Raw genomic sequence first — 26333 nt, 5'->3', positions numbered from 1 at the left:
TGTCAAAGACGGGTGGCTCTGCTGGGGAACCTGGCTGTGAAGAGTTTGAAAGCGTGGCTGCTGAGTCATCAAGACATCCTGGCACTTCATGTGCAATGCTACATTTTATTGTCGACCCAGATCGAACCCGAGTGCTCAAGATGTGATCCTAAACACATCCCAATAGTACCTTTTTTTTTTTTCTCTGAGCTTATTGAAAACCCTAGATGGGCTTCACAGCTGCTGATGATGAAGAATGCTGATCGACATTTACACATGATGGCTGAGTGAAACTAAACAAAAGGCAAACAAAGACGGGACAAGTACCAGCTCAATACTTTGGGACGGCGTTAGGACATCGGAACCATTGCATAGAATATTTACATGCTGAAAAAATTACAGGTCTTTAGAATTGTACTGTGCACAAGCAGTTTACAAAAGGAGTTTACATGCGGATGACATCATAATTATAACACTGGGAAGCGGCTTTTATTAAAGACAGATGTGATCCTAATATCACACACGTCGGAAATAATATAAGCTTTGCTTGCATTAAATAAAAAATTGTGTTCAGGAGTGTTATTTTCTGCAATGTTCAGAGTTGTATACATAAACAACAACCAGTTGGGAGAATTACATGGTGTCAACAGTTAGCGTTCACGTAAAGTACTTTATAAGCAATACGTCCTCTAATTAGTATAGTTTATCTTGCTGTCTAACACATTTCCAGACAGTTTCGGGCTTATTTTTTTGTTCGCCAAACTTCATATTAATTTTCAACCACTGAGCGACACCTTAATTATATCCTACATACAGCGACATATGGTTGCATGCAGCCACATTGCATACATTACAGCAACATATGTTAGTCGCAATATAATGCTAGTCTGTTCATATTAATTACTGGAGTTTCTTTCTTTTTTTTTTCCCCATCACACAAAGTTTATATCTTTAAACTCTAACCTTGTCGAGCTGACACGTGTGGTTCATGGAGAGAGAACTTATCTGGTTTGCATAAGGACCTTCTCTAATAAGGATTCTTTTTATGTCCTGGGCTGATGAAGTAGTGTAAAGATAGACCACTCTGATTTAAACACAGCTTATGATTGTAAAAGACGGAAGCTTAATTAAGGCACGTCACCACCTCTGGCACTTCTAATTACTCTATGAATCTTTGTGCAAATAGTTTCTGGGACTCATTACGGTTTCCTTTTCTTTCTTTTTTTTTCTTTCTCGGAAGCCTGCAGTCTGTGTTAATTTAAAAGAACAAGAATCTCTCTTTGGATTTCGCTTTCAGGCCGAGCAAGACAACGGACATCCACTCCCAGCCTTCGCCAATCTCCGTATTGAAGTACTGGATGAGAACGACCAGGCGCCGTATTTCCAGGCAAACACCTACGAAGGCTTCATCCTTGAATCAGCTCCAGTTGGCACTACAATCTCTAGCGATGCCAGTCTCTCGTCTGCACTTACCATCATTGCTCTGGATAACGACACGGAGGAGGTGAGAATCCTTTCAGCGTACGGCTGGTGATTTCTTTAAAAGACAATAATCGATTAAAAAAAAAGTAAATAGAAAAAGGAACAAAATTAGATAACAAGCATGAAAACTTTTCGTTTTGAAAGGAAGACGCTCAGCGTCACCTTTGCCAGACTGTCACACTTTTGACGCTCTTTCCACCTAATCCTTCACTGTTTAAATAATCAAAAACAACCTCAGTTTGTGTCGTATTTCATGCCTGCATTTTACAGCTTGAACCTCGCCCGCTGCCTGAAGCTATTAGCGTACATTCTCCTAAATGTATGACTAGAGCTGTCATGTCCATAGTTGTCTTTTCTCCTTTCCTTATTTTTTACCTGCGCTCTTCATATTCCAGGCATTTAATTTACTTAATACTCAACACGATTGCCTCTTTGTGCCTACTTTTATTGTTTTTTGATTACATTTTTGAGCCTGCCAACTATGCCTTTGAAATATCTCATTGAAAATGTGGTGAATCTCGAGGACAGCTTGCAGCTGAAAGGACTAGCACATAATGGTGTTCTGTAAGCAAAGTGGACTAGTTGAAATGATCGTTGCAAATCGTTTCCTCCCACAGCCTTGCAGGGTTTTTTTTTTTCTTTCTTTCTTTTTTTCCTTTGCCATTTTTCCAGCATAAAGAACCGATGTCGCTCCTCCTCATTATTGCTAAACGACCGTATACTTGTGTTTAATTTTCGACTGAAGGCTCAGAAGGACGCGCTCGATCTGACTGTGAGCGTGTCTTCCAGGGATCTTATCTGTCTGTAAGAAGGAGAACTCGTGTAAGGTTAATGAACGGTGATGTGTGAATAAACCACAGCCACTGTGGTCATTTCCCCTCAAGTTTTTATGGCTTTGTTCGCCGCTAGATCAAATCCATTTACAACTAAGGCCACAGAATCATTATCGGCACTGCTGAGAGAAGCGAAACAGCTCACATAATGGAAGTTGCCATGAGCATAAAAACTGCGCAGTGCAGATTTTTTTGTTTGATCAGTCTAAGCTACAAGGCTTCTATAATTATAGATTTCTATTATGCCATTTGTAAGCTAAATAGTCAGTCATAGCTAATGCTGCACCAGCTCTGTTTTGCCTCCTGCTTCTGAAAACACGGAAAGTGTTTCTAGCAATGCTAGAAAGTGTCTGTTATGTTAAAAATACCTCCATGCTATTGATTTTTGACGGATTTTTTTATCTTGCAGAGTACAAGGGGTGTTCAAGTCAAATCAAGATTTTTCATAGTGAAGAAAAGCAGGACATAGTTATACGAATAAAAACTTCCTTTATGTTTCCTATATACAGTAATCTCCTGCTACACTTATCCGATTGTTTCAATAGGGCTTGGATACCATCAAGGGAGAAAGTTCTCTCAGTGTCCCTGAGGCATGATCAGACTGCCTGCTTCATGTCTGAAACCTTGGCCTCCCAGGAACTCCATTAAATGGCCTTTATTTCCACCTTTAATGTGGAAATGGCTTGGACGAATGGTCAGGACTGTACAGGGGTTGTGGGAATAACTCCCAGCCAAGTTTTTATAATTTGCAAGCAGTGTTGCTGAGTGATTGTGTGTACAGTTCTCACAGACAGATGCGCCCCGTTTGCAAGTTGGCGGCAAGCTACAGTATGCATTGATTTTCATGGATCAAGCGAGCGTTCCACTCACTGAATGTTCAAGGGAACGACTGCAGTGGGTTCGTTCACAGATGTACAGTCTTCTTTGAAACTTTGGCACCCCCCCATATGTTTTACTATGGCTAACTGCAAGTCTTATTACCATACTGTGCATGAAGTCTTCTGTAAATGTTGATTGGTTTCACTCCTTCATTCACAGTGGTCATGGTTTCACTTCTTCATATATATATATATATATATATATATATATATATATATATATATATATATATATATATATGAAAGAGATTTAACTGCCTTTACATGTGAAAAGCAAAAAATGTCCATTAGGATTTAAATAAGCAAATACATATGGGTCTTTGGTTAATACATGCTGCAGTGATTATTATGTTTCAGCTGGCAGCAATTCTTTCGACTTTAACTGATGCAGTAAGTAGCTTCTCATTTCTTAAACAACCATGTCAGACGAAATATCCCGTGGTTTCTGACTCTTACTATGTTTCAGAAGAGTCGTATTTTGGGCCTAAATTAAGCAAGGAAAACGTGTAAGGAGATGTTGAAATGACTGTGAATGAATTGTGTTTAAAAACGTCCAATCCATTGTTACAACCTGAAAGGTGACTGCTGGACTCAACTCGGTGTAAGAAACGTGGTTGGAATAAATGGCTTCTTGGAAATTTAAGCGATGGAAAAAGGTCATGTGGTCTGATGAGTCCAGATTGACCCTCTTTTCCAGAGTGATGTGTGTGTCAGTATAAGAACGGAAGTTCATGGTACATTGTACGAATCTCTGGACAGAGGCAGTGTTACTGTATAATCTGGGGTTGCTTCAGTTGCTCAGTCTAGGCTCAGCATCTTTATGTGGCAATAAAATGAAGTCAGCTGACGACCTGAATGTACTGAATGACCAGGTTATCACATCTACTGAATTTTTCTATCTTGATGGTGTGGACATACAGTATTTTAGCACTCAAATTGTGAAAAGTGGTAGCATGTGGGAGCATGAGAAATCCTTTTCACATATGAACTGAAAACCAAAGAGTTAAGACATCACCCCCATTGGAAGTCTTTGGGATGTAATGGAAAATAATTTTCCGATTGGTCCAACTATCCCAGCAGAGTTTGCATGGCCAGCATACTCACCGGACATGTCACCCGTTGAGCATGTTTGGGATGTGCTTGACCGGTGTACACGACAGCGTGTACCAGTTCCCACTAATATCCAACAACTTCGCACAGCCATTGAAGAGGAGCGGACCAATATTCCACAGGCCACAATTGACAATCTGATAAACTCTATGCGAAGATGATGTGTTGCACTGCATGAGGCAAATGGTGGTCACACCAGATACTGACCGGTTCTGAGTCCCCAGACCCCCAATAAAGCAAAAAACTGCACATTCCAGGCTGGCCTTTTATTGTGGGCAGTATAAGGTACACCTGTGCACTACTCATGATGTCAGATCAGCATCTTGATGTGTCACACCTGTGAGGTGGGATGGATTATCTCAGCAAAGCAGAAGTGCTCACTATCACACATTTAGACTGATTTGTGAACAATGTTTGAGAGAAATAATAATATTGTGTATCTAGAATGAATTTAAGATCTTTAAGTCCATCTCATAAAAAATCGGAGCAGAAACAAAGGTGTTGCGTTTATATTTTTGTTGAGTGTATTTATGTAATTTTGGACAAAAATAAATGTTGTGGCGTTGCACAACGTTGTTGAACCATTGGAAACAAAGCACAAGGTGGACTTTTCTGGCTGGCGTTATATAAGCATTTAGTTTAGTTTAGCATCAGTTGAATTTATTTAAAATGTTCTTCAAATACACTCATTTCTTTGGAGGAGTGCCAATAATTCTGTAGGGCACTGTACATAAAAATAAATATGCAGTAATAAACAGTTGGCAGAAATCCATGTTGTCAAGAAGTAGCCTTTCATATAAAGCACTTTATTATCAACCTGTCCTCTAATTAATGAGTTTCATAATGATGCCTAAGATATTTAGCTTTTTTGGTCAATTCGGTACTTTCTGAAAGTATTCACATACCTTCACTTTCTGGCCCATTACAACTTGTGTATAACATTTCTTTTCTGAAATAATGCAAAGATATAATCAATGGGGAATAAGAAAACTGTTCATTCACTCTTTTGCAATAGTGTGCTCCCAGTAGACTCCGCATTCCCAGGACAAGCTCCACATCCACTGTGACATGAAAAAGAATAAAGGCGGTTACTGAAATTGAATGAATAGATGATTGAATGAATCAATACAAAAGCCATAAAGGAGAAAAGAAATATATCACTTTTGCACAACTATTGAAACCTGACACTCTGTTGAATTGCCCTTGGCAGTAATTACAGCTTTCATTGAATATGATGCCACAAGCTTGGCACATCTGGATTTGTGGATGTTCTCCAACTTCCTGCTGTAGACCCGGTCCCCTGCTTTGTCAGGTTGGATGAGGAGCATCACTGCATTGCTATTTTAAGCTCTCCCCAAAGATTCAGTTGGTTTCAGGTCTGGGCTCCATATGCCACTTCAAAGATGCAAAATTGTCTGGTGCAATCTTGTCTCCGGAGCTCTATAGACAATTATGTCTACCTCATAGCTTGATTTGGGCTCTTGAGTTTTAGGTTGAAGAAACATTCACTAAAACAGACACACCTGAACTTTTGATGATTTAACGAGGACCATTCAATTCAATCTGGGACTTGTCGTCTCATGGGCACAGAAACGAAGACGTAAAATCGAATGACATTTACAGAAGGCTTTAAACACAGCACAGTGATGAGACTCCTACCCTAAAGAAAATATATGAATAGTTTTGCATACTTTTTTACATCTGAAAGTCTGATCCTTAAAAATCATACAATCATTCCCGAACCCTGCTTGCACGTAATTGCCAAATCACCCTTATAGTTCTGACCTCCAACAACATTACAACATGTTTGCGTCATTAAAGGAATTCCTAGGGGGCCAGAGTGAAGCAGGCTCCGGCAGACTGAGAAAACTTGATGGTATCCAAGCACTAGTAAAACACTGGGATAAGTGTAGCAGGAGATTATATATAGCGAAATGAAGGTAGTTTTCAACTCTTATAACTGTGTCCTGTTATTCTGCATCATGAACAGCGTCGATTTCTTACAGTAGGTTTAGACGTTACAACAAGATCTTTACGAAAAAGTTACTTGTATTTAGAGACAGGTTAAACAGGGCTTGATTTTAAACTGGGGTTGCCACATTTACTTGAGTGTACCTGAGTGAAGTTTATGCTTTTTTTCTTGCTAGATTTCTGTAGAACAGCAGTAACTGAGACAGTGTTTATCAGTAATATTTAGACCACCACCGTTAAACCCAAGCCGTTGCCTTTAACCCTTAAAATTGAGCGATAGAAAATATTGATGGAAGAAGCAGGGAGGTTTTTCATTTTTTTTAAAAAAATGGTTTTTCACAGCAAAAGGATTTTTGATATTATAATATATTGAATGCTCATTACAGTTATATACATTTATACGATATATACAGTATATACTCTATGAGGGCTTCCAAGCTCATTATTTTGTAGCTTATACAATAGCACTTGATCCAAAAAAAAATTAAATCATTTGGAATTGTATCATTTTTGTCATATCATGCATCAACAGGTAATTGTGCTCGATTAATGAGTGCCACAAGCTAACTCAAGGTCATGTCGTTATAATGAGTGAGTGGGATGCAAGTGATTTTATCACAGTTCTAATTCAATAAATTGATTTGTTAAATTAATAAAATAACACCTAAACACCATGGTTTAAAGGATAATCTGAGCACGCATTCACCTGCTAGAATTTAAATCAATTTAAATGTTGTTCAAAAATCTATTAATGGAAATTCCAATTCTTAAAAAAGCAACATCTGAGATTAAGACGCTTCAATCCTTGTACTGCAGTGCGAGAGAGGAAAAAAAATTATATATATATAAAAATATATTTTTGTGTTCTTTAAAAGAAGGATACGGGTAATTAATTGTCATACCATATGTCTGTATTCATTTAATATTGACTTTGAATGACATTTCATAGTATCATAGTAAGTGGATTTCCAGCCCATAACATACATTTCAATGTTACAACAAACTGTTGGAGTTGACACGTGTTAGTAGTGACGTGTTGTTCATTAAGGTTTCGTTTTTTTTGACTGAGAAGAAGGAGTAGCCTCAGAGAGTAATTCGTTCAGTTCTATTAAATGTATGCATGCGCAACGCATCGCAAAATCTCCGTAGGTAATGTACAGAACACAGTAGTTAACACTCGAGTCTTGGTCCGAATCGTTTGTTCTTTTGCCACGTGAGTCCCACAGACGCTGTGCAATGCATTGCACAGGAAACAGAATTGAGCCGTTCTTATGAGTCTTCTGGTCCGACTCGTTCGTTCTTTTGTCACGTGACTTTCATACAGTATACGCTAATAGCGTAAAGGAGGAATGAATGATTCGGACCAGAAGATATGAGAGGTGAGCTGCTTGTTCTGTTTATCATAATATGTCCTTAGCTACATTGTAATATTTTCATTATTAAAACTATAGCCAAATTTTGTGTATGTAGACGTGTTGGGGGTCTGTTTATTAAAAATGTAACATTTAATTTTATTTCTGATCAAAAAAATTAAATAAACTAAGTGACTCAATAAAAGGATTTGTTTATTTTGAGATTCAAAGAACGAGTCACCTAAATGATCCTTCATTGAACTTCTCATCGCTACTTAAGACTGCTCCTCCCTCAAGCCTGTATCGCACGACAAATTTTTTATTTATTTAATAATTTATTTTTTTTTAACTTTTTTTGATGTATGAACAGTATTACATACAGTATGTCAGTAGTTCTCAATGCTATGCCATAATATTGCCATGATATTGATGTAGTTGGCACTGGTCTCCAAGTACTTAATGCCATCACATCACACTGCCAGGGCTGAATTTAAATCTTGCCTCCAGTCTATGTTCTCTCCGTGCTTGGTGGGTTTCCTCTGGGTATAAATCTGTTTTTCTCCCACAGTCCGAGGACATCTTATAGCGTAGGCTAATTAGTGTTTACAAATTGATAAAGTGTGTGTGTGCGCGTATGTGTCTACTTGCACCCTGTGTGTACCCTGCCTCATACCCTGTCCTGTAACCTTATACTACAGTGAATGAAGCTGCAACTCTCTGCCATCACTATACTTTACTCTTCTTCTTTTTGTTGTTGTGCTGAACTGTGGTAGTGCTGGCACTGAGATTGCACTTTGATTGATGTTCCAAACAGACCAAAGATCCCATGGTGCAAATCTCCCTGGACAACTACGAAAGCGTCTTCGCGGTGACACCCAGAGGGATTGCGCGCTACCTGACGCTCCTAAAGCCTGTGGACCGTGAAGAGCAGAAGAGTTACAGCTTCACAGTAAGAACCGCAATGAGTCCAGTTATCTCCATCAAATTGCTTTTAGGCAAGACTCCATCACAGGTGATACACATGAAGGATGTAAACATACAGTACAGCCAGAGTTTTATGACAAAATTTGCAGTTTAAAAGCAACATCCTACTTAAGCATGGGATAAGAGTGGCATACTTCAGATGAGGATTTTTCAGAAGGCCAACCAGTTCATGGCTTTGTTGATGTTTTATCCCTTTAAAAAAAAATATATATATATATACTATAATTCCGAGAAAAGTGTATTTAAACCAGCAACCTGGCTTCTTTCAAACTTTAAAGGATTTCTTTGGATTGTCCTCTTCTAGGCTTAAAGATAAGCCTAATAGTTGCCATATTAGTCGGCATATTATTTATAAATGTATTATAATGATATGGGTGTCTATTTACTTCTTGCATGTGTGTGTAGACTGTATACTGTATCAGCAACTGAGCTCACTTTGATAAAACCATCAGAGATGGTTTACCATCAAACTGCATTGTGTCACTGGTGTGCTCCATATTGATTCTGTCACTATCCTGCATTATAATGATAAATCACAGCCCTAAATTTTAAGACTTATTTTAAGAAAAGTGTTTTGTCCAAGAATAACGAGGAAGGCTCCATCCATAGTGAACATTACCACTTTCTAATTTGTAAATTAACATTTCCTACATGTTGCCTGCATTGTTTTTTATCCACCGTGTATTGTGTATCATGCAAAGGATTTACAAATTCCTGTCTTATCATTTATTTTTTAGCAATTGGCATACGTCACATTTTTTTCCATGTTTTTTTAAGTTTTAATATACGTTTTTATATATTGGTTAAAATGACAACCAAGGAACTAGGAGTAGTTTGAGTATCGATTGTTAGAGAAAGCAATCAGTGTGAGAGCTTTCACTGAAAAAAAAAAATCTGATTGTGGCGAGAGATAAAAAGCGCATCCACCATGTAACGCAATACACTCGCCAGGCTCATTAAGTGTTTCTGCAAGTCTGCCGCTTAAGCACATTGCCACACAAAGTTTTAAGTAGCTCGCAAGTTATGATCTCTTGTCTTTTTTCTCTTTTATTTTCTTTGTGTGTGGTATGTAATTGGAACTGCAACAGAATTACGGTTATGTTAATAACGCAGGTCCATTACGGGGCTTCGGTGGCTCCGCGGTTACAGTAGCAGAGATTGTGTTAAGCATATTAAAACTTGTTTGCTGTGGATTGGCATCGCTCTGCCTCTGCCCTTAGAAGACGATGTTATGACTTGGGGATTGATTGCCCCTTGCTGTGGAGTACTGCAGCTTCAGCTCTCCCAGCAGTTTTCCACTTCCAAAGTGATTTATGTTCGGTGTGTGTTTTACAGCGCTCGCGGCTGCTAGCTTGATTTGAAAACCTTCAAAAGTTTTTAACTGGCCAGAATCAAAGGGCCGCTCTACACCTGCCAATGCTGCTGTCAATATACCGCGTCTGTACCGTGCTGTGAAAACGTCTTTGGCACATGTGCAACAAGGATGCCCTAAAAAGAAAAAAAAAACAACAACTATAAAGCCCAGCAAACAGTAATTAATAAAAGTAGTTGGTGTGACAATGCTAGTGTTGGGGGACGTTACTTTTTAGAGTAACTTATTACATTACAGTTACTGTCATTAAAAAGTAATCAGTTACATTACAGCATTACTTTCTGATAAAAGTAACTAGTTAGAGTACTTTTCCATGGCAGGTTCCTTTGTGATTCCTCATGCATGTTTTTTTGGTCAAGACCTTTATAATTATTCTACCATCATCATTATGGGAAGTTTGGCCCATAATCTGTTACCTACTAATACCCCTATCTTACCTACGCGGTGGCCGTAAGTACGGTTCATCATGATTTACTGCAAGTTTGGCGCTGTGATTCCATCTTTCCGTGCGTCGGTCCTCGCGGTAGCTCGTGGACCGTACAGAACTTCACGGAATGTTGGACGCTCACTCGCAGCAGGTAATGGTGCCTAACACCGCTTCTCACGGCGAGTCAAAACGCATATTTAAGTACTCTTATGCGTTACTTTGTTACTTTTTAACGCGTTACCCCCATCACTGGACAATGCTTTGTGGACCCTTTAGTGCCTGGTACAATTTGTGCATCTTTATAAGGAAGTTCTTAGGACTTAAGGACTGGCATACAAATATTGTATTGGAAATACTTATGTTTCAAAAATCTAATTTTTTTTTTGTACTGACTCAATAATAATAATAAGGCACTGTGGGTGCCTAAGACTTTTGCACAGCACTCCTGTAGCCTGCCCTGAGTGATTAATATACTGTAACCTACTACCTATAAGCTTACAGCACATTGATTCATTTTATCGCTGTTAGGCGTCCTACGTGAGAACTTCTAAATGCTGTCATAAATCAACTTCTTTCCAGACAAATGGAATGAATACTGTATAAAGTTGTTGTGCGTCAGAGAGATCACAGCTAGCACCTAATCAGGCTGAAGTGTGGAAGGATCTCATTTCACGGCAAAGCTGTTAACTGGCACGCTGCTTCATTTGAGACCTTGCTGCTTGGCAGCCCTCAAATTGACAAGCCTACGTATTGCAAACGGGCCAGCTGGAGTCTCTCCAAGATCGTCATTTTTTTTACTCCATATGCACTCTGAACTTCAGCGACTCCTGGATGAGAGCGCTTGAAGAAAATAAAATTAGTGTGGATGTTTTGTTTTTTTTTCTTTCCCGCAAAGCTTAATTACACCAGCTTATTACCTTGAAGGCCTGGTTAGAGGCTTATCACTTACACTGCAACTTTCTGCCATACAAGACATTATGTTGCTTTTTGCTGTTAATTGCTAAAGAAAGAACCGCTCCCTAAACTCTGTGGATGAGCCAAACTAATGCCAGCAAACAGAGAAGAGAAAGGAAGGAGTGTAGGTCCTCAAGTCGGAACGATAACTCCAGGCATCGGTATTAGCATTCTCAGCACTCTTGCGGATTCACACGGCATGCCTAAAGAGCTTAGGAACTTCAGGTCCACCTTTGTTGCAGTGTCATAAGGCCAGAAACGTACACACACACAAACGATTGTTACCTGGTACTGCAGTGAGGCTGATATACTTCGTTTAACAACACCAGTGTTATGGGACATGCTAATGCTGTTTTTATTAGGAGCTTATACTGTAGTATTTTAGATTATAGCAGGATCTTCTATCTCTTGTTCCACTGTTGCTTCTACTTACTCCAACCATCTTCACCATTTATTTAGATTTATTGGTCATTTGAAATTAACATTTTAGCATTTGAAGCAGTCATAAGCGCTTATGATAAACACCTGACATGATTGGAGCAGGTTTGTGTTGTAAAAATAAACTATAAATTAATTACATTGTATTTTTTTCATGCTACATGTTTTACGCAATGTTTGCATAACATTAAACCATTAACATTAATTTTTAATTATACAGGGTAAAAACCAGTACAAGTACTGTAAAATAAATTATAATAAGTTTAATAATTAAATAAATTTAATAATTAAATAATTAAAATAAGTTTTCATACATAGGAAAATACATTATAATAAATAGCCCACTTATAACGTATGGCCCACCCATGGCCCACCCATGGCCCAATATACATTTTTATAATAATAATTATAATAATAATAATAATAATGATAATATAATAACATGGTCACCATTGGGATTGCTGGACAAACGAGTAAGATCCACAGACACCCCACCCCGCCACCAACAGCACCCACAGGATCTGCCTTTAATTACCCGGTGATGGGAATCACATTGTTCACTCAGAGTCTTGCGGAGTCAGGCACTGCAGGACAGACCTGCCTAGGTGGCACAAAGGGAACATACAAGATACTGGCCATTATAATATATGTGTTTTAATGTTATGGCTGATTGGTAACACAAATATTATACATTTCTTAACAGATTGTTTTTTGAACAAGAAATTAATGTTTTTGTGTGTTTTTAATTTTTTTTTTTTTTACTTTATCATATGTGAGAGGACATTTTTTCCCCAAACAGAACATTAACACAATAGTATGTATTCATGCATTCATTCCATCATATATTTGAGAGATAAAATCCCAAAGAGGTGTACTGTGTGCTAATAAACAACACCCACAGGGTGTCTAATTTACACTTTGCCAGCTGCTGCAGTGCTGACCTGTGGGATTTTGTCTGGTTTTGCGTGTGGCATCGTTCCATGTTCACAGATATGGCTTCGTATCCAGAGTATCTTTTATGTCCTGCCTGCTGTTGTGGCCTTTCGTGGCATGAGAAACACCGCCAGAAAGAAATAACCCCAACTCGGTTCTTTTCCTTTTCTGATTAGTCATCTAAGAGAACAGTATTGTAACATCTTATTGGTCATTTAATCTAAATCAGTCTTTCCATTTCTAAGTAACCAAAGCTGTATTGATTCATATAAACAAACAAACAAAAAAATAACATTTACAGTACTGTATCTATGTGTGGATCACGACCTTCAGCTCAGATGACTCTGACACTCACCTGGAATGCAGTGTTACTTTTGTCTCTAGCTGGTATGCTGCGACCACTACTGTTTTCGTTGTTTGCTTATTCACTTGCTAGTTACATGTACATTTTGGACTAGCTACTGTATGTCGGCAGTTTAGGAAAAAAAATTGAACTGTATTTATCACATATATTCATCAGAATGATATCCCAGCTTTATTTTTCATCATGTCTATACAAAGGTTTAATAAGAAGTTGTGGATGACAGGATAATATGAAACCAGCATTAAATATTTACATTTAACGTAAATAGGAACTACGAGGGTAAATCAAAAATTATCTATACTCTGATTGTAGAATTTATTTTAATTAAATTTTTTAGCAAAAAGAAATGCATCGCCTTGCTTTTCAGTACACTTTGTCCATCCGTCAACAAGCTTTTGTTTCCTCTTATTAAGAATGCACTGCTGTTTTCACTTCTTCATCAGAAGTGAATCTTCATCCTCGTTGTGAACCAAACAGATGAAAGTCTGGTTGAGCAAGCAACTACGGTGGCCCTGAAGTGCAAAACAAATTAACAAAACTGAAAACAAAATAACAAAACCCAATACAAAATAACAAATTCAAAACCAAATTAACAAAACGGAAAACCAAATAACTAATATCTGACTGGCCGAGAAGTGCAATACAAATTAACAAAACAGAAAACAAATTAAAAACCAAATAACAAAACCCAAAACTATTTTTTTTGGAGGGGGGAGGGGGAGTTTTGTCGTTTTGTTTTTGTTTTTGTTATTTTGTTTTCAGATTTGTTAATTTGGTTTTGAATTTGTTAATTTGTTTTCCGTTTTGTTAATTTGTATTGCACTTCTCGGCGAGTCCGAGAAAAGGTAGGTATGGTTAGCGAATGAAATGCTTACCGCTGATTGGACGAGACATCTGTCACTCAAGATATACAGGAAGTAGGAACTTGTTTCTTTATCTTTGTTTTTTGTGTGTTCTGCTTCACTTTAAACTATGATGGCCGTGAAGTGCAAAAAAATTAACAAAACTGACTTCAGGGCCACCGTAAGAACGCCATATTTGAAACCGCAATAATGTTTGCACATTCATACACACACACAAATCTACCGCTACTACAGTACTTCCTGTATATCTTGAGAGATGTCTCGTCCAATCAACGGTAAGCATTTCATTCGCTAACTATACCTACCTTTTCCGGTTTGTATCGGACTGGCCGAGAAGTGTTTTTCGTTTTGTTAATTTGGTTTTGAATTTGTTATTTTGTATTGGGTTTTGTTATTTTGTTTTCAGTTTTGTTAATTTGTTTTGCACTTCAGGGCCACCGTAAGCAACACTTCACTTTAACAGATAAAAATGAAGGTTTTGCAGAAACGTGTGCAGGTGTGCATTATCATGCAAGAACACAACGGCCTTGGATAGCGGTCCAATCTCAAGTTTGGGCTTCGGTTTTTTTAATAAGAGTCTTACTGTAATGAGCACTGTTGATTGTTGAACCTGTTGATGTTCCAATACTGGTTCTAAAGAATTCAGCGATTGAGGATGTTTCCGTTCCATATTCTGACGTTTACTCTCAGGCTCGTGGTGATGAATCCGTGTCTCGTCACCAGTTACGATTCTCTTTAAGGAAGGTGAAAGTTTCTTAGAGTAGAGTATGGGTTCAAATTTAGTTTGCAGATAGGCAAACGCTTTTTCTTTTCTTTTGGCATCAAGTACACTCTCAGGCCACAAAAAAAATTAATAAATAAATCATTGCATGCTGCTATTCTTTTGTGCAAACCATAGGTGGATTTGGATAGCGTCCCCCCTGTCCCCACCCCCATAAAAAAATTTATAGTTTAAAATTTTGGACACTATCTGATACTAACTATATCTTATAACCAATTTTATCTATCCAATGACAAAACCTTTAAAGCCTTTACTGCTCTGAAGTAAATAAGTAGTGCATCCATTTTTGCTCGCACAACAGTTACAAATACACTAATGTAGCGCAATCACAGCATTGACTGTGGAGACAGTAGTCTTGAACGGAAAGCGCTGATACGGCAGTGAAGCCTGCATAAGTTTTAATACAACCGGAGTGCGGATCATTGTGAACTCACCCTTGTACTTGCACAGACGTTGCTTAACAAAGTCTCTGACCTGCTTAGTGTCTATGACGATTCCAAGCCTAAGTTGTCTGCCTTAATTAGCTTATACGCATAACGCAGTCTCCTGTTTTCGTCTATACCTGCTTGGTGATCGCGTAACCCTTCGCTTGTCTCATGTTTCTGATTTTCCATCTTCATATTTAGAATAATAATAAACATATTTAAAAATTTAACACTACTTTGATATTGATATGAAGATCATAATAGATGCTTACGCCAGGAACAACAGATGAGGATGACGTGGGTCATTTCAGGGTGAACCAAAGACGTCCGGACACAAATATATATTGTTTATATCTTCATCAAACCCCAGTGTCAGGGCCACAGAGTATATCATTTTTACTCGTTATAGCAATATTGGCTTCAGCAGAATGATATTGCAAAGGGCTGCAATATCCAAGTAAGCACTCAGTCATTTTTCACCGTGTGCTCTATGAGCTCAGTTGTTCCTTTTGAGAGGTTTATGAGTGATCCGACAAAATCATATGCATTAAATTTAGAGACTGTTTACCTTAAAACAGAAAAAAAAGAAAAGAAATCCAAAACCTTTCAAACATACCATATAGACTGCCATTTATCTCCTATGCAGTAACCACAGTTAGCCATGTTTAAATATATTCAGTGTGGACCTTGTTTGTGTTTTGTCTGTGTGTTCTGCTTTTGTTTTTGTCTGTTTAAACACGCGCATGTGCTTGTAATGGGGAAAACAACACCCCATACATCAGAGAACTGTTCCCTGCATCACGGCTTTATTCCCACGTTGAAGCCTCTCATCATGATGACTGTGCTTTCACAGATGACGGCCTCGGATGGGGTTCACCGGAGCTCACCGGTTGCAGTTAATATCACGGTGATCGATGCCAATGACAACACTCCAACCTTCCCCAACGTCTCCTACAGCGTCAGTGTTTACACAGACATGCAAGCCGGGGAAGCGGTACTATGGGTAATCGATAACTCACCCACCATTTTAACAAACACTCCACTCGCTCAGAGTAATAGGATTAGCGGCATTGTTTATGAACGGCCTATATGAGAAATAATTGTGCGAGGTTTGCATTCATGTTGAGCCTCAGCTGTATTTTCACCTCGAAATGTGTCCGGTGTGAAAGTTGCAGTTGTAATAGGCTGCTTAGTAGTCTGAGCAGGAGCAAAGCAACTTGCCCAGTGGTACTCAAGGGAAAGACTGATTTAGAGGCACTAATTGCTGCTACGACTGACACATCAAGGACTCCAGTTTAAAGAAAAACTTCACTGAAATGTTGGAATGTGTTTTGTGGCAGCCCGTGACGGCCAGAGACAGCGAGGGAAGTGCTAGTCTAAGCGTATAAGCTTATGCTGAAATATGGCTCACACTTCAGCACGGTTTACATGCGAATGGTCCGGTAGTGCATAAAATGACACAACTAAGCAGCTTCCCAGTAGGAGGTAACAGCCTGATTATGTATAAGTGAGTTTACTGTAAGGTTTTATCGCTACGTAAACTAAAATGGAATACTAATGAACAAGTAAATGAAAGAAAATAGAATTTGTAACAAAGTGTGTCTGCAATTTTATTACACCTGAAAGTTATTAAACATCCAAGACACCAGGATTGTATTTTCTCCCTTCTTAAAGGTTAATATTCTCCTAAATTAATAACGTTTTAAAAATTTGAGTAAAAGAAAAACTGCATGTAACATTGTGAAATGTCATTTTGAGTACTTGTGTAATTCTACCGACTTTCTTTTAGCTCACGGCTTCCGATGCAGATGAGGGTCCCAACGGCCTGGTGAGCTACAGCATTCTGGCAGGAAGTCGGGGCCACTTCATCATCAATAACCAAACAGGACTGATCAGCGTGGTACCCGGCGTAAATTTAACAGTGGGCAGCTCTTACGCCCTCACTGTCAAGGCAACAGATAATGCACCAATCAACCAGAGAAGGTGAATAGGCTTAAAGGCACAAACCGATAAGAGAATGTGTGTATGTGTGTGTGGTGGGTTCACATGTGAAAGATAGTATCTCATTTTGCTAGAGTAAAGACTTTCAGATATGTCCACAGGACTAGCATGTTTACTGGCTAATTTCTAGTGTACCAGTAAATTTAAGTGCACTAGTAAAAGGGTAAGGTTGCTGATATGAGGATCTAAGGATCTGGGTTCGAACTTGGCAGTTGGGGGGCCGGAGGGGGTTGCCACACTCTGTACTACCCCGAAGATCCCAAACTCATTTGGGAGGGTTGTGTAAGGAAGTATGCAGTTTAAGAACCAGTGCCAAGTTGTGTGTGGATCGGATGGTCCGCTATGGCAACCCCTTTGATGGGAGCAGCGGAAAAAAAGTTACAGTAGTGTACCAATAAATATTGTGCATCGATACGTTAGCCAAGAGCTAACGTATCGATGTATATATATATATATATATTACTTGTTACCATCTAAAGTAATGAAATGCCTTTGTTACTTTGACATTTTTACACTTTTTATACTGTAAGGACTGTACATACACTTTGTCGATTGCTATTTAAAAATTTACTCACACAAGTACATGAATGACCTGCGGACGCTTATATTTATAAAAGCAACTGATTAATCCTGCTTTCCTGCTTGTTGAAGTGTGAACATGTTTTGCTCCTCCAAATGGCACAAAAATTTTTATTCACCTTGCAAAGCAAATTGTAAATAATAATAATAATAATAATAATAATCTAGCATGTGAAGAAACAAATAAAAATGTCAGGGTCACACCACTTGTGCCTGATGAATAAATGAAAATGGCAAGTGAGTGCTCGTTATCTGTTTTTTTCTAATTTTTTATTTTTGTTTTTATGAGGAAAATTAAATGAACAAATCATACATTATGTAAAGGGTAATAGATTGCTTTTCAACTATTTGCCATGGAGCACCAATCTGTGCAGATGCCGCACGATTCAGGCAAAAGTAACAGAAAAGTAATGCACAATTGATAATTAATTGCTAGCTACTAAAAAGTAATACATACTGTACATATATTGTAATATATTGAAAATACAAGCATTTATTGCTGGTTACTTATAAAAGCAATCTATTACAGTAACATGTAATATGATTTGTAACATGTTACTCCCATCACTGTTAATGACAGTAATCCTGATTTTCAGTTTAATGAGACATAGCAAAATGAGCAGATATTATCATTAATCAATATAATCAGGGTCAGGGCAGTGAGCTAGTGTAGGAGAAAAGCACAAACCAAACAAACAGGTTTTGTGATTTGCTAAATTCTTTTTTGGGCATATTGGGTCACTTATGCAAAAAATAATAAAACACACTTTACAGTACATAAGGTGCTGAGGTTATGAGGTCCACTGCTCATAAGCACATATGACACCTAAGTAAACCCTTCATGAAAACGTAATATGCCCTTCATAGTGTTAATATTCATAAAGACCTATTCCAGCAGGTGTCAGCTTTCCTAAAGAGTGCTTGTGTCAAATTAGATCTCAGGTTCTCATAATGCCCAATGACGTGAATGACATTTAAAAATGATGACTATTACAGTACTTCTGTTATGTCAGGGTAAAAAAAAAATGAAAACGAAACTCAGTGAAACATAGCTCCAGATGAAGCACACACAACTCTCACTGTGCTGTTAAGATATGAAACCTCAAACATTTTTTACGTACAGTAGATTATGAAACTTATATGCAATACCTTGCAAAAGGCACTGTTTTTTTTTCAAGTAATCATTTTCAATGAAACATGATGAGAGAGAGTTCCCACCAACTACAGTATTATTCTTTTACAAAATTGCAACGTCCAAAATTCCGTATTTTTCAGCAGATCCTAAATAAATAATAAGACTAAAAAAAATGCTGCTTGAATAAACAGTCACCTCCCTCCTTTAACCAGTACCAGTTCTTAGTAGAACCACATTTTTCTGCATTAAATGGTTAGTTTGGGTTATTTTAAGTCTGTCTTAAATAAAAATTAAGATGCATGTGTGTACAATACCATACTGTAGGTCCTGGTTATCTTACGTTTTCCTGCTTTGCTCACCAACCATGAAGTTTCTTACCTGGAGCCTGAGTCCACTACAAGTAATCAGGGCCAAATTTCACAGCAAATCATTCTGTACAAAAATGCATTCCAGATGCTTCTGCATTACCACGAAGATGTACAAGTTACAGTAGATTTAGTTTCTCATACAGAAATTAACCATATAGTTAACAGTTATCCATATAGCTATTTTTGGTTAAAAGCAAAGAGTTACACGTTCTCTTCTCGAGTTATAGTTAATTTCTTGCCACATTCCCATACTGTAGTCATCAGTAATGCAGAGCTCTTCAAGAAGTTCCACCTGCACTCCACTGCTTCAGAGTGACTGTTGGCGGCATCGCTGCTTGTTTTAATGAAGTGCTTTGTCTAGCTAGGGGTCAGGTGCGGTGATGCAGTTTCCTCTTCCTCGTATCGGTCCAGTAAAGCTTTCTGGCTATTTTGAAACCTGAAATTATGTTAACTTATCTTTAACTTCCATGGAATGCTTCTTAGTCCGCATGTTTGGATTCAGTTCATTTGGAATGAGAGTGACTTCAAGGAAAGTACTTTTGAGGTTCTTGTTCGGAAAGTGTACAATGTTTGAAAATCCCAAGTGAAGGCCACAAGTCAGTTTTTTATTTTACCTTTTTTTTGAGAACCTTTTTTTTTTTCCTTTGGTAGTATTTCTAACTTTCTATATAAAGTGCGTTAAATAAAAAGTACAGCTGTTTCGTAGCTCAACGAGTATAGAGCAGTTTGAGATGAAAAAGGAAGGCAGCATGTGTGCGATTCTTTGGCTTGAACAGAACTTGATAAATTAGACAGAGCATGATCGAACGGTGTGTGCCAGAGCTTTAATAGATTTGTCTCAGCTCTGTCTGTACAGCATCGCACCATAGCATCTAATAAAGTCACACTCTGTGTGCTGTAGAGTGCATTATACACTGATGCATGTTGGCTAAGCTGAACTTTACTTTGATTGCAACCTGTTCACTTCAGGTTTACAAATTTGTTTCAATTCGCCTTTGCCACTTTTCATGTTAATTACCTCGATTTGATTCTCAAGGTCTTTTGGATTTAGTGCCACTATAATTATAAACCGTCAATAATAAACAGGATTTATATATATATCATGGCTGATTATTCTAACAGATGGCAGTGAATAACTGATCTCCATCATGAATATTTTAATGTATCACGCGCCATAAAGAAAAGTGAATGATAATGAGATCTGATTATTTAAAAAAAATATGATTCTGTTTCTTGTGTTGGTGTTGTTCAGGAGCTCCATCACCACCGTGTACATTGAGGTGTTGCCCCCGAACAACCAGAGTCCCCCACGCTTCCCGCAGCTCGTCTACAGCCTGGAGATCAGTGAGGCAATGAGGACCAGAGCCACAATCCTTGATCTGCAGGTAAAATAGACTAGCAAGAGCCAGTACCTTTAAAACCATAAGGTTCTGGACATCCTTTTAAGTCTTGCATTTTGATTCACAGTCTAATCAGAATTATGCAATAGAGTCATTTTTTAAAGTTTACAACATAAAACCTGGCAGCATGGTGGGGTAGTGGTTAGCACTGTTGCCTTGCACCTTCAGGTTTTGGGTTCGATTTCCGCCTTGGGATCTGTGTGCATGGAGTTTACACGTTCTCCCTGTACTTGGTGGGTTTCCTCCGGGTACTCCAGGTGCCTCTCACAGTCCAATGACATGTAGATTAGGCTAATGAGCGTTCTTAAATTGGCTATAGTGTGTGAAAAAGTGTGTATGTGTGTGTGTGCCTTGCGATGGATTGGCGCTCTGTCCAGGGTGTGCCCTGTCTCGTGCCCTAAGTCTCCTGGGATAGGCTCCAGGCCCCCTTTTCCTTTTTTTCTCATTACAACCAATTGTTATACCTGGAACCCTCTTACCCTTAACAGTCAGGAAATTAGATATGATTGACAGCAAAACAGAATATCTCCATTATTTGCAGTTTTGAGAAGAATTCTTTCAAATGAAACGAGAAAAATCGGAAACTGAATTGAGAGTTTTTTGGTATTTAGCTTTTCTTTGGATCACGAGTGTTTAAAAGCACAAATGGCAAAATATCTTAAACCATCAAATATCATTTAAACCATCTTAAAAGTTTGGTTTATCTTTTTTTTTTAAATGCTATAACTCTATCTCGCATAGTTTTCCCACAATGGATAAATCAGCCTGTGGTTTGTGTTTGTGGTTATTTAAGTATGGAATTTATCAATAATAATGTGGTGTGGAATTTAAAAAAATTAAAAAATAGCAAACTCAAGCTTTGATTGTACTTTTGTATTGAGTCAGACACAAAGTAGTAGAAAGAAAAAATGAGATAAAAGAAAGGTTTTGAGTTTTTTTGCACATAAAACCTTTAATTACAAATTTCTTGAAGGTCATTAGAAATATAGTTTCAGTTTCACTTCCAGTTTTAGTTTTACTTTGGTACATGCCGATAGCTCGTTATTATATTAAAGTGATGTGCCGTGTAATGTCTGTTTATGCATCAAACAGTAAATGCGTCCGTCAGTTGTCCCCTGAAGTTTATAGCGTTACAGTAATAGAAGACAGGACCCGACAAAGGCCTCTCATGTCTCTTGTAAAAAAAATCGTTTGTGTATTTTTGTCCTGTAACAAGTGCATAAATCAGTGCACGTGATAGAAGAAAAAAGAGGGGAAAAAAAGACATATAGATTGGGAAGTAAAACTTGGAAAGTTACTCTACTACCTAACTTGACCACAGTAGTTACACTACAGTATCCACATCGCATAATGTCTTATTGTAGAGTATGTATTACAGATGTTAAGCAGTGGATACCTGTCATTTATTGATACTGGAATAACTGCAATGACAGTAACATCCTTTCAATCGTCCTTTTTTTTTTTTTGGCTTCAACATTCTCCAAAAATCATTTAAACACATTCAAACCACACGCATAAGCAAGTCTCATCATCTTACTTAAGAAATGATGAAAAGAAGTAATGTGTTTGGCTCATCGCTTGAAAGCTGGACAAAAAAGTGTTGTGGTTTGCCTTAAAAATAGAATTTTTAGAAATAAAGTTATATAGCAATTTTTAAATTAAACATTTTGTTAAAGGCAACCTTGTTTGTCGGAGAATCAAAATTTTCTAAAATGACTACAAGTCCAAAAATGATGGTTATTGTGTTTTGCTGTCAAATATTGCTCAACTTGTTCTGCAGTTGAATTATTAAAATATTGTCATGATAAATTGCTCGGAAACATGTTCAACTAAATAATTCTTATAACAGTTGATGCGATGGAGTTGCTTTGTTAGAAGATGTTTATTTAATATTTATAGACTCGTTCTTTGTATTACCTTAATAAAATGACAAGCTGCACTTGTGTGTGCGCGCGCGTACTGTATGTGAGACAGAGATGAAAGAGAGGCAGCGAGAGAGAGACTAAAGAATGACTGTTTATCGCGGCTACATGCAGGAGAGAACGGGAAACAACTTGTCTTTTTTGATGTTCTTCTACAATAAATCTAACTATAAGCTGTTAAAATGCTTGGGTGTAGTAGTTTTCATTAATAAATGAAATTATGTAATCGTAGGTAAATTGCTGCAGTACAGTATTAACAAAACAACACACCCGAGACCATGCAGATGTACAGATATAATGCGTTTGATGGTAGGGGGAGGCTAAAGCACCATTCGTGTCACCATCACCCATCTGGGCGGGACAGGCTTTTTTTTTTTTTCCAGATGAGAGCACAGTGTGTTATGCATTATTTCTTACATAGCATCACATCCCAAAGTATTTTTTCCCCATCACTCACTTTCTTATCATCTATAAACTCTTTATTGTGTATAAACCCACCAAGCACGGGCAGAACATGCAAACTCCATGCACACAGACCCCGAGGCGGGAATCGAACCCGGACCCTGGAGGTGCAACAGTGCGAACCCTTACGCCACCATGCTGACGTTAAAGTAATTTTTTCATCTTATACCACAGTAATTTGTCTTTCTATACATTTATAGTCACGTTAGTTATTAGATATTGGACGTTGGGTATTGACAACCATGAGTCATGTTTCTGGTATCACGTATATTATAGCAGCCACAAGCGGCCAATCACTGACTACTTACTGTATTCACTTTTTTCTCTCTCTATAGGTAAAAAAAAACAGCTTTTTAGATTGCCCAGAAACCATTAACTTCTGTCATAAAGCATTCTTTCTGACACACAGCCCTGACACTGTTAAATAACTGTCTCTTTAGGAATAACGTGACCATATCGGCTTTAAAAAATATTTTACTATGTTTATGTGAAGCATCTACAATATATCTCCCTGGGTAAGTTGTTACTACAGACATACATGATAATGTACGAGAGGCGTTCAAGTCAAACTGGGACTTTTGATTGCGATTGGACTTTTTTCACTACAGCTTGGGATACCATCAAGGTAGAACCATGATCAGTCTGGAATGCTGGCCTCCCAAAACCTTCTTTAATGGCTATTTCTTTTAAAAGGGAAATAACAGCCTGATTTGATCACCAAAGGAGTTTTGCCAGCAAACTAGGACAGCAGTGATGTATCTGCATAAAAGCATGGTAGAAGTCCCAACAACCACGTTCCAAATCACCTGGATTCTGAACACACCTGCAGCTAATTACCCAGGTGCATAAATACTGTATCGGTAAATGGAATCGGTTCTGTTATTCTTTTTTCTGATTTTCCGCTGCCTTAGTGTACTTAATTTGCAGAATGACCAACCCCTGCCTGTTTCTACATTGCGATTACAATTTAGCTCTGCTGGATTTCTGCTTGCTTTTGTAAAATAAACCCATCTTTTCTTATTTGCAATTGCTTCCACATTACATTGTTCCTGACTCACATGAAACATTACAGGAGCTCGGCTGGGAGTCATTGCGACATCCCTCGGTACAGTCCTGACAGGCCATTTCCACCTTTTTGAAAACCATTATAGAAGTTCCTGGAAGGGCGACGTTTCAGACAGGAAGCAGACCATCCGATCATAGTTCCAGCATACTTAGAAAACGCTGACAGTGTACAAGCACAAGTAAACTGCTGTGAAACACAAGTGAAACGACCAAAAGTCTTGGATTGACTTGAACGCCCATCATATTAGAAAGAGCGCCTGACCAGTAAGATCCAACAGCGCCATGGGATACAGTTTGTGGGTTTTTCCACATGTCTCAGGAGTACCTGACTGTAAGTAGCCTTCGGTCAGATGCCGCAGCTGTGATCTGTGACGCCAGCAGCATCCATCTTACATAAAGCCTCCCACAGTTCTTTCTGAAAGATGGCTCTCGCCTGTGGCGCTTTGCCTGAAATGCCAAAATCCTTCTGCACTTAGAGTAACAGTAATAAGATAATCCATGATGCATTAATATTCTTTTTCGTTCAATCTACAAGCACCTGGCTTGCTAACATAAAGATTTAGCTTTTACATCAGACCTCAAATAAATAAGAGCATTGGCCAAAGTAAATATTTGGTGTAAAAAAAAAATAAAAAAAAAATGTTGTAAGATGATGTCAAAAACATATTCACTGTGTGTGTGCGTAAACCAACCAGCATGTCTGAAAATCAATGATTTGTCTACGAACATATTAGAAAAAAGAATTAGATCATTGGTTTTTCACTGAGTAATCCTAAAATAAAATTTGATATGAGAGGAAAGAAAATGCACAAAGCGGCACATTGGGGAGAAAGAACAAGAACAACCAGACTTAAGACAGCCTAGTTTGTGTGCAAGCCTTGCTGCTTAGGACTGTAGTAGAAAGTTTGAGCTACATTTGGGAACCAATTATGGTGTTTTCTTAAATGGTGTTGTAGAGATTTCTCACGTTTGCCCACAGGCACACAGCCATGTTGAATCTTCGCCTCGCAGTGTAATTGATTTATTGTTACATGAAAGTGCTGTGTGTCTTTTGCAGGCAACAGACCGAGAAAAAGATCCCATTATGTACAGCATCCTCAGCGGAGATCCTGATAACGTCTTTGAACTCAATCAAACGTAAGCTCTCATTGAAAAGGATTCACAAAAGTTTCGCTCTGACAGTTGTGTTTATTTTATGTGCCAGGAAACCCAGATGTTCTAATTTTACACCGGTTTCAACATTAAGACCCGGTGGAAATAGCTGAGGGGCTCCGGGCCTGTGCATTTTATTTTATTGGTTTGCCATTTACTGTTTGTCTTTGTCATGAATCAAATACAGAAGGAGCTTGAGTTAATAACACGACACAGCTGCAAACACAGGTTGCCAGAAAGGGTTGTATCAGCATCACAGCTTTACTGTTAAAGATTAGTTGTTCATAGAAACAATTCTAATATGTTTTACAGAACATTTGCACAGCTTTAGACCTTTTGCATCTGAAATCATGACATCGTTCTGACCAGATACCAGCGTTAAAACCCACATAAAAACACATCTGCTTACATCTGGGCTTGTATTCACAAAGACTCTTAAGCCTAAAAGTTGCTCCTAGTGTCAAAATTTTAAGAAAATTCTAAATCTTGGGGAAGATAAAAATGATTCACAAAACATCTTAGCCATAAAAACCTAAAAAAAAAAAAAAGGAGGACTTTTAAGAGGCTTATAGCAGAGGACAGAATGGCGGAAAGAAGAAATATTCTCTAAACACTGAACGTAAGGCTAAAAGTAAAAACTGCTCTTCTGTCCAATTTCATTTCCTTGTTCTTTTACTTTCTTCTATCTCTCTTGGATTGTTGACTACATTCCATCCAAAAGTGCAACTTAAATAGACTGCCCTGCAATCATGTAAATTGGTTAAAGCTGAGCCATTTTCCCACCAAGAAATGGTTTACAAGTAATAAAATCAGTATGATAAATAAAAGTAAGAACTCAAAGTAACTACTGCATGGAAATTGGTTGCTTTAAAAGTAGACACATTTTTATAATTTGTCTGTTGTAATTAACTTTAATATATTTAGCCTATAACAGAGATACTAAAGTAACCTGTAGTCATGATTTTACAATTTCTTTACTGTATATACACTTTATGATTTCACTGTCGATTCTATAATCATGTGTTCTATTTTCACAAAGAGCGCATTTTATGACCTTTACAGGGGTCAGAGGTTATTTTTTTTAATCAACCAATCACAGTCTT

General features: G+C 38.0%; 1 protein-coding gene across 1 annotated transcript in view; it reads left to right on the top strand.

The window, feature by feature from the left end:
• The window catches only part of pcdh15b (protocadherin-related 15b), a 244070-nt gene that overhangs the window by 92920 nt on the left and 124817 nt on the right, over positions 1-26333 (top strand). The window contains exons 12-17 of the mRNA XM_053511130.1: positions 1277-1483; positions 8420-8554; positions 16000-16149; positions 16936-17129; positions 20482-20614; positions 25136-25215. Of these exons, the coding sequence (XP_053367105.1) occupies positions 1277-1483; positions 8420-8554; positions 16000-16149; positions 16936-17129; positions 20482-20614; positions 25136-25215 (899 nt within the window). The remainder of the gene's footprint in view (positions 1-1276; positions 1484-8419; positions 8555-15999; positions 16150-16935; positions 17130-20481; positions 20615-25135; positions 25216-26333) is intronic.

The sequence above is a fragment of the Clarias gariepinus genome, chromosome 14 (assembly GCF_024256425.1).
Source record: "Clarias gariepinus isolate MV-2021 ecotype Netherlands chromosome 14, CGAR_prim_01v2, whole genome shotgun sequence".
Lineage (NCBI taxonomy): Eukaryota > Metazoa > Chordata > Actinopteri > Siluriformes > Clariidae > Clarias > Clarias gariepinus.
This window is presented reverse-complemented; position numbering and strand designations above follow the sequence as displayed.